This window comes from Mus caroli, unplaced genomic scaffold (assembly GCF_978045245.1).
Source record: "Mus caroli unplaced genomic scaffold, Mus_caroli_1 scaffold_5, whole genome shotgun sequence".
Lineage (NCBI taxonomy): Eukaryota > Metazoa > Chordata > Mammalia > Rodentia > Muridae > Mus > Mus caroli.
Genome location: NW_028227260.1, coordinates 121,543,477 through 121,555,747, shown reverse-complemented (window position 1 = coordinate 121,555,747; position 12,271 = coordinate 121,543,477). Strand labels below are relative to the sequence as shown.

Here is a 12,271-nt window from a genome sequence, read left to right as displayed (position 1 = left end):
AGTAACCTGAATATTAAAAGTACATATCTTGCCGGGCAGTGGTGGTACACGCCTAAAGCACTTGGGAGGCAGAGGCAGGCTGATTTCTGAGTTCGAGGCCAGCCTGGTCTACAGAGTGAGTTCCAGGACAGCCAGGGCTACACAGAGAAACTCTGTCTCAAAAACAAACAAATAAATAAAAGTACATATCTTAGGGGTAATATTTTCTAAATGCCTTCAATTAACATTCCTAAAGTAATGACTTTACATTTGCTTAGTCAAATTGAAATCTCCTTTAACCCCCTTCCCTCCAAGAAACATGTTTGAGAATAAGTTGAAAAATGTGTTATTATTTCAGAGAGATTTTTTTTTTTGGGGGGGAGGTTGGTTGCAGTTTTCTAGTAACTGTGGTCAAAGAAGAAACTACAGGGAAGAAATTAGATTTCAGTAATGTCTTTCTCCTTTTTCTTCCTCCCCTATTGTCTTAGTTAGGGTTTTACTGCTGTGAACAGACACCATGACCAAGGCAAGTCTTATAAAAAAAAAACATTTAATTGGGGCTGGCTTACAGGTTCAGAGGTTCAGTCCACTATCATCAAAGAGGGAGCATGGCAGTATTCAGACAGGCATGGCACAGGAGGAGCTGAGAGTTCTATGTCTTCATCCAAAGGCTGCTAGTGGAAGACTGACTTCCAGGCAACTAGGGTGAGGATCTTATACCCATACCCACAGTGACACACCCATTCCAACCAGGTCACACCTATTCCAACAAGGCCACACCTTCAGATGGTGCCACTCCCTGGTCCAAGGATATACAAACCATCACACCTATTTACTGTTAGGGTGAAAGGGGGGTAAAGAATGGGAAAAAGGAGAACCCACAAAGTTGCAAAGACCAGCTATACATAGCCCTAAGATGGCTTCAGTTTGGGGAGCCTTCTGGCCCCGCCTCTGAGTACTGGAATTACCAGCTTCTGCCACCATGCTAGGCTGAGTCTTCTTTTTCATTTTTTTAAAATGTTTTTTAAATGTCTCCCTTCCATGAAGCCCCAACTCCATTCCCCTCTCCTTTGCTTCTAAAAGGGTGCTCCCCTACTCACCCACTCCCAACCTCACCCCTCTAGCATTAATAGATGGAAGTAGAAAATATCATCCTGAGTGAGGTCTTGCTTCTTTTTTTTTTTTTTTTTTTGGTTTTTTGGTTTTTGGTTTTTCGAGACAGGGTTTCCCTGTGTAGCCCTGGCTGTCCTGGAACTCACTTTGTAGACCAGGCTGGCCTCGAACTCAGAAATCCGCCTGCCTCTGCCTCCCGAGTGCTGGGATTAAAGGCGTGCGCCACCACGCCCGGCTGTCTTGCTTCTTTTAAAAGATTTCTTTTTTTAAAACATTTTTTTGTGTGTGTATGGATGCTTCATTCACATGTATGTCTTATACCATATATGTGCACTGTCATCAGGGGTCAGAAGAGGGTATCAGATCCTTTGGGGTTGGAGTTACATGTCGTTTCAAATCACCACTTGGGTGCTGGAATCCAACCTGTGTCCTCTGGAAGAGCAACCAATGCTTGTAACTGCTGAGTCATTGCTCCAGCCAAGTCTTGTTTCTTAAAACAGAATTGATCTGTAATACAGTATACATATTTCTGTAATAAGTAAGAACTCAGGAATATTGGAGGGGAGTGTGTTATGCACGTGAAGGTTTAGAAGTGACCCAATCATTGAGCTGTAAGGCCATATTAAAATAGGAGGCTTCACTTGTGTGTGAACAGAACATTGGGGGTTTGGGACGGGGCGGGTAGCAAGTGCTGCTGCTGCTACCACTGGGGCGATTTGAGTAGAGTTATTTGGATTCAGTAACATGATACAATATTATTATTTAATTACAGATACCCTAATGAAGTCAATTGTGCCAGTAATACTCTTTATAGCAAAATAAAAATATGCTTTTTGGAGGGGAGAAAATCCCTTGTATTTCTTGTTTCCATTAATCTTTTTTTAAAAGTCTGTATGTAATCTTTTGGCGGGCTTGGAGCTTGCTATGTAGATAATACTGGCCTCTGACTCACAGAGATCCTTCTGCCTCTGCTTCCAGTCTTCAAAAATCTGCAAGAATTACTATCTTCTAAGAGCTTGACAACTTTGAAAAGTACAGGGTAGTAATTTTGTAGATTCTCTCTCAATAATGGTTATGTCTGCTGCCCTACAATATTGAATTAATATATAAAATTTGGGTATTAACAATTTTTAAAAATTGAGTAGTGTTTCTTCTAGCACTTCACAGGCATTTCATGGGCAGTCCCATGGTGTCCGTTTCTTTTTACTTGCTTGTCTACATTGCATTAATTACTTTCAGGCCAATGGGAAGTTGCTATGCTCCTGCCTCAGGTTCCCAAGTGTTGGAATTATATCTGTGGAACCCTGTGCCTGGTTCACTTGTTCTGTTTCTGAGATAATTTAGCTCTCCCCCCCCCCCCCCCAGTAGTGAAGTACCAAACCAGAGCCTGGTTCAAGGTAAGCAAGTGCTCTAGACCAAAGCTACATTTTTTTTTTTTCGAGACAGGGTTTCTCTGTGTAGCCCTGGCTGTCCTGGAACTCACTCTGTAGACCAGGCTGGCCTCGAACTCAGAAATCAGCCTGCCTCTGCCTCCCAAGTGCTGGGATCAAAGGTGTGCGCCACCACTGAAGCTATAGTTCTAACCCTGGTGGAATTTATTTTCACCAACACAGGGTGATATCTTCCATATTTTCCTACAGTAACGTTTTCTCTTTGTAATAAGAAATATTTTTGTAGAGAGATTATAACACCTTAAACATCGTTTCTCGCCATAGTAATACTCCCTAGATAGACAGCTAAAGTAAGGAGTTAGGATTTGGGGGAGCATGCGGATCCCAGCTTTTATCCATTATGTGTGCCCTGTCCGTATTAATTTTCTATTTAGCCGTTAGTTGAGATATTTCTTATCTCATGTTCCTCTTTTCCCGAAGCTCATGTCATGGCTTACAGTTCCAGCATCCACCAATGCCTAACAGACCGAGTGCTTGAAAAATTACGAGTTGGAATTAGTGGCTTGGGGTAGAGATTACGGGAGATCATAAAGGCCACAGCGGCCTGGCGTTTTTGTTTTTTGTTTAATGTGTATATGTTCTAAAGGGAAGTAGGGGTGAGAGCTGTGGCACCCCCCCACCTCTTTGTTGGCCTGGCCCGGGACTTCCGTTTGGTGGGGAAGTAGGTGGGGCGGGAAATCTAAACCCGAGTTCGCAGCTTCCGTCACTCCCCGTGGGCGGCGCTCCCCTTTGACCCCGCGCTCGGGAGCTACACATCCGGGCCACTGTTACTAGCGAGGGGAAGATGGCGGCCGCGGCTGTGGTGGTTCCCGCAGAGTGGATAAAGAACTGGGAGAAATCAGGGAGAGGCGAATTGTGAGTGTTTCTGACCGAGGGAAGGCGCCGGGCCGCCCTGAGGTCGGGGCGCTGGGCTCAGTCGGAAGTGGGGTTCAGGGGCCGGGGGGCAGCGGCGCCCCCTCCCCCACCCGCACCCGGGCGGCGGTTGAGGATGGTTGGTTGGTCCGGAGTTTCCACTTGACTGAGGAGCGGAGCCGGGAGCCGCCACTATCGCCGCCGTGAGCGTCTGCCTTCCCCCCGACCTCCTCGAAAGCCCCGTGGTCCCCGGGAGCCCCGCTTCCTTTAGGTCTCTCCGCAGAACTTCCGTCTCGTCCCCCCAGGTCCCCCTGGGCTCCTGCCCTGTCGCTTTTTTGTCTGTCTCGCTTGTCGTCTTAACTCAGCTCGCTTGGCTCGGCTCCTTTTCTCCCCGTGGCTTCGCAGCCGGAGCTGTGTGGGTCCACCACTTGCCATGTCTCTCACTGTCCCGTTTTATTTTCTTATTTTTTATTTGCACCCCCCCCCACCCCGATCTAAGGCGACTCCCGCACTTTGGCTCCGGGCCTCTCCTGTGCCCGAAGTCTTAGGAGGGCGAACTGTCCTGAACTCTCTGCTCCTCGCCGCTGGTGGCAGAGGAGCCCGGGGCGTCGGGGACAGCCAGGCTTGGCACCTCTGCTTTCTCAGGGAGCGGCAGCTTGCGCTGCCCTGGCCCTGCGGTCCTCGGGAAAGTGTGGCAGGGATTGCCGCTTCTTTTTGCCAAGTCCCTGCCGTCGTGTCACCTCGCCGTGGTTTCGGGATGGGATTCAACTTTTCCTGGTAGAAGGTTTAGGGAACCCCATTTTGGCCTGGGACTGCAGCGAGTGCTCGCCCTCCTCGAGGCTTTTCTAGCACTTTAGGATGGTCTCTGTATCCTTTAAGTCGTAAACTTACTTTGTACCCCTCTCCGGTAATTTCCCATAGTAGCGGCTTTCGCGCCTCCCAATAGCCACCTCACCCCCCCCCCCCCGACTCCCCGTTTAAGTGGACAGAATTAACCACTGATTAAAAAAAAGAAGTTGTAATTTCTTCTTCTGAGTAGCTCTGGAAGCTTAGCAGTCAATCCTGTGTGAGATTAACTCTCTCTGGCTGCTTGAGTTGTCTCCCTCCACACTCCCACACTCATCCAGTATCAGATTCCCAGTTGCTCGCGGGAAGATAGGAATCTTTAAAACTTTGTTACTTCAAAGAAACCCGGTACACCAAGCTCTTGTGACTTGACTTACTCCCACATCCTTTTGCTGTTCTGTGAAACGTTAACTGCGTGAGTCCTAGAATTGGATTGTCTGAGTAAGTGGCTAGCTTAGCCCACTTAACCAGCTGAGTGACCTTGGATAAATTCGTAACCATTTGGGGCCATTTCCCCTTGAGTAAATTGGGAATAAGAAGCGTTCTACTCGAAGGATTGTTGTGAAGAGTTAATGTCTGTAAAGCCCTTGGGTTATAGTAAGTGCCCAAGTGATAGCTATTAAAATATTATTCCAGCTTTTAGAAATTTAAAGTTCTCGGGACAGCTCTTGTGCATGCAGGCTCCACCTCTTTGCTTGGCGATTAGTTGGCCTCAGACATCCTGCATATTTACTTTTGTATGCTAATGAGTTGAGAGGCCCGTGGAGAAAAGGGATGGCATCTCATTTCTTTTTGGTAGGACTTGTCCTCCAGTATATACTTCCAGTTCCTTCGAGTTTTGTTAACTCAGAGGTCTGTCTCACATCTAAGAGAAGCATTCGTGTTTACTTTCTATGTGCTGTTTAACCAGCTACCTGTCTGTCCGGTGCCCCGAGTGCTGAGAAGGCAGGATGGGAAGCAGCTCGAGGGAACCGGGCCAGATTGGAGGGAGAGCCTCCGCAGACAGTTCAGTGCGTCCTTATTTAGCATCTAAAGCGGATTCATTTGTGAACTGTCCTGTTTGTGGGTTTCTCAGCTCCCTACTTCTGGATGTATTTCACTGTGTGTGTGTGGAGGGGTAGCATGTGCTCCATCAGTGAGCTACATCCACAGGCCTAGCTGTTTTTGTTTTTTAACAGTTTAATGTTTTTACTTCCACTTTAGAATAGGAGGAGGAGCCCTGCCTAACTTCTGACTGGCAATAGGTGGAGAAAAACTAAGTGGTGTATGAAGCCAAGAATATAAAGTGGGATTTTGAGTTCATATGTGTTTACATGATCCATGCTACCTAGTGTTAAAAGAGCTACTTAAAAACTGTACTTAGGATTTTCATGTATTTATTGTATAGCTTGTGGATTGTGGGTTTGAAGTACAGTAGATTCAAATTAGTGTGACAGCTTAATGATTATATAAATATAATTTCTGTAAGAGAACTTATCTTAAAAAAAAAAAAGCCGGGCGAGGTGGTGCACACCTTTAATCCCAGCACTCGGGAGGCAGAGGCAGGCGGATTTCTGAGTTCGAGGCCAGCCTGGTCTACAGAGTGAGTTCCAGGACAGGCAGGGCTATACAGAGAAACACTGTTTCGAAAAAGAAAGAGAGAGAACTTATCTTTTTTTTTTTTTTTTTGAGACAATGACCTTGTAGCTCATACTGACCTTGAATTTATTATCATCTGGGTGCTAAGATTATACGCATGTCCCACTACATTAGCTGAGAATTTAAAGTTGGATGGCACAGCTTGGTGTGGTGGTTCACACCTGTAATCCTAGCACTTGGGAGGATAAGGAAGGAGTCCCAGGAGTTTGAGGTCAGCAGAGGCTACACAGTTAACTTTGTTGGAAACAAAACAATAAAAGGCAAAAGAAACAAGACTTGAGAGCTGTCTGGGGTAAGGAGTTAAGAGCCTTTACTTACTTCAGTTCTTAGGACCCACATCTGATGGCTTATGGTCTCCTGTAACTCTAGCTCCAAGGGATCTAAAACCTCTGGTCTCACAGGCACCTGTACACATACACACACACCAAACACATACATACACATAGCTATACAACTAAAACATATCTCAAAAATCCAAAAACTGAAGCTGTTTAATATAACGAAATATTCTAAGGCTTGCCTTACTGGTGAATGAATCTAGAGGCTTTGTACATACTAAGCAGCTACTACTACGAAACTATATCTTCAGCCCTTTACAAAATTATTATATTAGCATACAGAGTAATAACACTTTATTATGACATTTTCATACATGTGTCATAGTTTTAGTTTGCTGGTTTCCTCCCTACTGCTTTCCTCTACCCACTTCTTGATGGCCCTTTTTTTCCTAACTAGACCTGCCATTGTCTTTTTGTCTTTTCTCTTATTTGTCTTTTTTTCTTCTCTTGTCTCCTCTCTTCTCTGACTCTGTAGCCATGGCTGGCCTGGAACTCACTTTGTAGAGCAGGCTGGAAAATGCTGTGATTAAAGGCATACATACACACACACCACCATGGCTGACCTTCATTACCTACTCTTTGTTAATTAATTTATTTATTTTGTTTTTTGAGACAGGGTTTTTCTGTGTAGCCCTGGCTGCCCTGGAACTCACTCTAGACCAGGCTGGCCTCACACTCAGAAATCCGCCTGCCTCTGCCTCCCAAGTGCAGGGATTAAAGGCGTATGCCACCATTGCCACCTATTTTTAATCTACCCTTTTCTTTCACTTGAATTCTCTCCTCCTCTCTCATTGTACCTTTCTATTTTCATGGCTTACACATACGTATATGTACACTTAGAAATGTGGTTTTTGGCATGCTTAAAATAATAATTTCCTGTTTTATCTGTAAATATATTGATTTTGTTTTCCTTTATGCCCCGTCCATTTTGCTGTCACCTTCTCCTCTTTTTTTTTTTTTTTTGGTTTTTTCGAGACAGGGTTTCTCTGTGTAGCCTTGACTGTCCTGGAACTCACTTTGTAGACCAGGCTGGCCTCGAACTCAGAAATCCGCCTGCCTCTGCCTCCCGAGTGCTGGGCCTTCTCCTCTTCCTCGTCGTCGTCTTCTTCCTCCTCCTCCTCTTCTTCCTTCCCCTCCTTTTCCTCTTCTTTTATTCTTTTGGGTTTTCAAGTCAGGGTTTTCTCTGTGTAGCTCTAGCTGTCCTGGTCTGCCTCCCAAGTGCTGGGATTAAAGGTATGTCCCCACCACAGGCAGGCTTCCTTTTTTAAAGACAGTGTCTCATGTATCCTAAGCTGGCTTTGAACAGTTGTATAACTGAGAATGACCTTAAATTTGTGATCTTCCCTCTATTTCCCAAGTGCTGGAAAGTTCTAGAAAGGCGAACCACACCCGGTTTATTCAGTCAGGAGAATTGAACCCAGGGCATAAGATATGCTAAGACAAGCACTGTACCAACAGAATTACATCCTCAGACCTTTAATTTTCTGTTTTGAGACAGGGTCTTGTTCAGTTGTCCAGGCCAGCACTGAACATGAAATCATCCCATCCCATTCCATTCTCTCAAGTTGCTGGGATTGCAGGACTGCACTGTCAGGTCTTGCCATAATGAAATATTTTTAACAATCACTATTTAGATATTGTAAACACATCATCATCCTCTACTCTGTTTTTATTCATTTGTCTTCTTTTCCTTATGTATAAACTTTGTTTCATAGAGCTTAATTTTAGAGGTTTTAAAAATCATGTTACATACATTAGCATTTTCATCTTGTTAAAACAAATAATATTGTAAATATATTACAAAAATTCTTTGGAAAAATGTCTTAAATATGAAGTAGCAACTGGAAATGCTAAAAGTGAGGGTAGAGTGAATACATTTGATTTTTCGAGTATGCCATATGTAAAGTTATTTCTTAGGATTTTTCCTTTTCATTTAATAATTTTAAATGTTTTTGGTTTTTAGAGATAAGGTCTTATGTAGCCCACTCAGGCTGATCTGGAACTTGCTCTGTACTCCAGGGTGACCTTGAATTCATTATCTTCCTGCTTTAGCCTCCTCACTATTGGGATCTCAGTGGCTAGCTGATTATTCCTTGATAAAACAGCAACAAGTGCTTTCCAGCCCTGAATTTTTTTAAAGTATGTGTTGTGTTCCGTGAGATTCCCAAGTTTGTATTGTTTGTAGCATCGTAGCAGTATATAGCTATTGTGAGAGTTACAGGGTCTGTAGTGATAGAGAAGCAACATGATGGTGAGAATAAGCTCAGAGATAAAGCAATTTGCATAGTGTAGCTGGTCTTTGCTATTTTTTGGCTTCTTCTTTTTCTTACCCTTTAACCCCATGGTTTCACCCCCTAACACTAGTTAGTCGAGAATCAAGGAGAGATGGGAAGGGAGAGAGGAGGAGGAAGAGGAGGTGAAAAGAGGAGATGGAAGAGGAGGTGGAAGAGGAGGTGGAAGAGGAGGTGGAAGAGGAGATGGAAGAGGAGGTGGAAGAGGAGGAGGAGGAGAGAAGAGATCCCTGAATCCAGTTTCTTTGACCATAGAGCTACTAACAAACTGCAACAAACCCCCATCGAACTTCTGGGTGGGGGTGTCCCTTGAATTTATGTACCCTTTGTAAAGTTCCCAGAATTCCAAATGTCACACAATGGCAGAAATTATCTGCAGCTGCCAAAACTGTGTTTCTTCTAGAGCACAAGGCAAATCATGGTCACCTGCTGCAGACAGTCTGAAGCAGCCCCACATCCCTTCATGTGGGGTTAAGCTAAAAGCACATTCCTATAAAAGAAACCAAAAGTCCAGAATTCTCAAAAATGTCGCTATAGCATGCTCTGAGTTCCCTGTCTTCAGCACCATAAAAAAAAAAAAAAAAAAAAAGACAAAACCACAAACTGTATAGGGCATTTTCATAATTTTCAAGCAAGTAATTTTTTTTTAGTGAAATATTCCTTAATTTTTTTATTCCTGGTACTACTACCACAATTTTCAGGGCAGTATATCTGATGTAATGAAAAGATAGTGCTAAGGCAGAGACATTAGGAATAAACATCTAATTAACATTCTACTGCATTAATCAATATTAATTAACAGTTGCTTTTCCCCCTAAACTGTGCCTCTGGCAGTCTAAGCAAGAAAGGTTTCCTATTTAAGCTGCTACTAGGAACTTTTGGCTATAGATCATGATTGCTTCTGTCTCAGACTTTTACTTCCTGTCTCAAAGTAACCTGCAGTTCCCCTGACAACTCCTCATCAGCTAATAATTGTAGGCCTTTTCCTAGTGTCTTTAAAAAGAACAAAACAAAACAAAACAAAAATAACCCCCCAAAACCTTCTTTTACTGTGTCCACCACAACAAGGACTTTAAAAATATGTTTCCTTTATTTTTTGAAATTATAATATTACATCATTATCCCTTCCCTTTTTCCCTTCAAACCCTTCCATATATCCTCTTGCCTTCTTTTAAATTTATGACTAACAGAGCTTTTAACCACAACTATGTACTGTGCTCCATGAAAACCAGTTGTCTATTATCAGATCATCTTAACTTTGAGGAATAAGCTTTGTTAGGTAATATTTTACCTATCAAAACAGTCCATCCCTCATATACCTATACACTATTGGTTTCTAGAGTATATGTATAAATGTCACTTATGTTTTTAACATTTAAATGTGTGTGTGTACTTATGCATGCTAGGATGCTGGACAGAAGACAGTTCTTGGTAATTGTTTTTTTTTTTTTTTTCTCCTTCCACCATGTGAAACCAGGGGATTGAATTTAGGTCATCAGGCCCAATTGGCAGCAAGCATCTTTACCCACTAATACACTTCTCTGGCCCACCAAATATAGTTTTAGATGATAAATTATGGAAGTGGTAGGGCTGGAGAAATGGCTCAGGGTAAGAACATGTACTGCTTTTCCTTAGGAACAGAGTTTTATTCCCATTGTCTATGGTGGGGTGACTCCTAACCAGCTACAAAAAGTAACTCTTAACTGCACAGGAATCCATCCCCTCTGGCATCCCCAGACACCTATACATGACATGGACACACTCAAAGACAGACAAACACATAATTAAAGCTAATCAAAGTAAATCTTTACGTGCTGAAGAGCTAGCTTAGCAGTTAAGAACGCGTACTGCTCTTAGACCTGGGTTTAACTGCCCCAAACTAGTTCTAGGAGATAAGTCTCCCACCCTCTTTTTAATTTTGTGTTCACCTGGTGCATATACATACACTTTAAACACACATACATGTACCAAAAAATTGAACAAATCTTTAAAAGGTTGTAAAAATTGTATCATGAGTTTTTTCCACAAGAGGTATAAAAACAATAGAGGGCTCCTGAAGGTTTTAATTGTTTTATTGATTTATTCAATAATTTGTAAGTATTGTTCAACTTGGCCTAGAATGTCTGGTAATTCTCCTACTTCAGTGTGCTTGGTGTCCAGCCCTGAATCTTTTTTTTTTCTTTTCTTTTCTTTTCTTTTTTTTTTTTTTTTTGAGACAAGATGTCTGTCCAAGCTGGTCTTGAACTGGCTGTGTAGCTGAGGATGATCTTGAATTTCTAATCTCACGCCTCCACTTCGCAAGGACAAGGCTTCTATACAGACTGATGGTATCACACCTAGTTTATGTGCCACTGGGGATCAAACATAAGGCACAGAATACTCTACCCACTGAACTACATCTCTGGTCCTGAAGCCTTGCTTAATTTGATTTCATATTTTAACTTGTATTCATGAGTTAAGTGCAAATCTTGGTCTGTTTTTCTGTTAAGAGAAATTCATTCTTCAGATCATGTTGATGCAACGTTAGGAAGTTATTAAGTTACTACTTTGTTTGCTAAGTTATTTTATAATGCCGAAATAGAGACTTTGCCATTAATGAAACTGCTTTTTCCTACTTACAAGGGTAAAGCTTTTGTTATTTTGTTTTCTAGGACATTTCTTGTTTTCTTCATAAGTTCATGTTTCTACAAGATAAAATGGTTTTGTCCTCGTATTTATTTACTTATTCTTTTTGGTTTTCTGAGACAGGGTTTCTCTGTGTAGTCCTGGCTGTCCTGGAACTCACTCTGTAGACCAGGCTGGCCTCGAACTCAGAAATCTGCCTGCCTCTGCCTCCTGAGTGCTGGGATTAAAGGTGTGCGCCACCACACCCGGCTCCCTCGTATTTATTTTTAAGGGTAGTATTTTTGTTATAATATTGAGAAAAGAGACAAGTACTTTGCTTAAACTATTTAACCTTTCTTGCTGTTTTGTTTTTAAAGACTAGTTGAAGCACAGGTGAATATCAGTCTTTTACATGTGAAACAAGCTTGCAAGCTGTGAGCACAAGTACTTCGGTCTTGTTTGTGTTTCCTTTTTGCTGAAAATAGGGATAAGTAAGATGGAAAGCTAAATATTCATGTTAAAAATATTCATAACATCCTTCTGAAATCATTAAAAGAACATAACTCATTCATTCACATTTTCACAGATCTTTGATACTAGATTTCTGTGTTCTCAGGGAGTTGAGGCAGCATTTCCATAATAGCACAAAACTATTTGACAAGAGGAAAAACTGGTCAACTTTTTAAATATTGAGGGCATAAATTAATACTGATGTTTGGGCTGAGACAGAATATTTAAATATTTTTAAGGCCATATTATAATGGGCAAGTATTTTGTCTGTTATCTTTCTGTAATGTAGGTTAGTTTATCAGAAGTGTTTGACAGATTGGATAGTGACCAATTACTTTTAAGGATACTTGTGGGCCTACTATTTGTGGACATAGTTAAACTGATACTTTTTAAAAAAACAACTTTTTGAGACAGGGTACTCCTATATCCAGGTCTGCCTTAATATTTCCATCTTCCTGCCTCAGGTTGTAAGTGCTTGTTTTTGTTTTAAGTACACATATCTATTATGCAAGTGACTTGCCTGAATATGATAACCCATTAATGATTTTGTACACAATTTTAGCAAATCTTTGAGATGATGACAATATTATCTACAGGCTAATAAGTGTGCTTGTGGCTAAGTGACTGACAATATAAACTGACATTTCAG

General features: G+C 42.1%; 1 protein-coding gene across 4 annotated transcripts in view; it reads left to right on the top strand.

Moving 5' to 3' along the window:
- Positions 1-3,313: 3,313 nt before the first annotated feature.
- The window catches only part of Thoc2 (THO complex subunit 2), a 109,099-nt gene continuing 100,141 nt past the window's right edge, over positions 3,314-12,271 (top strand). For all 4 annotated transcript variants that reach the window (XR_015047172.1, XR_015047173.1, XM_029473077.2 and 1 more), the window contains exon 1: positions 3,314-3,398. Coding sequence is in view for 2 of the 4 variants with exons in the window: in XM_029473077.2 (XP_029328937.1) it covers positions 3,328-3,398 (71 nt within the window). In the remaining 2 variants the exon portion in view is untranslated. The remainder of the gene's footprint in view (positions 3,399-12,271) is intronic.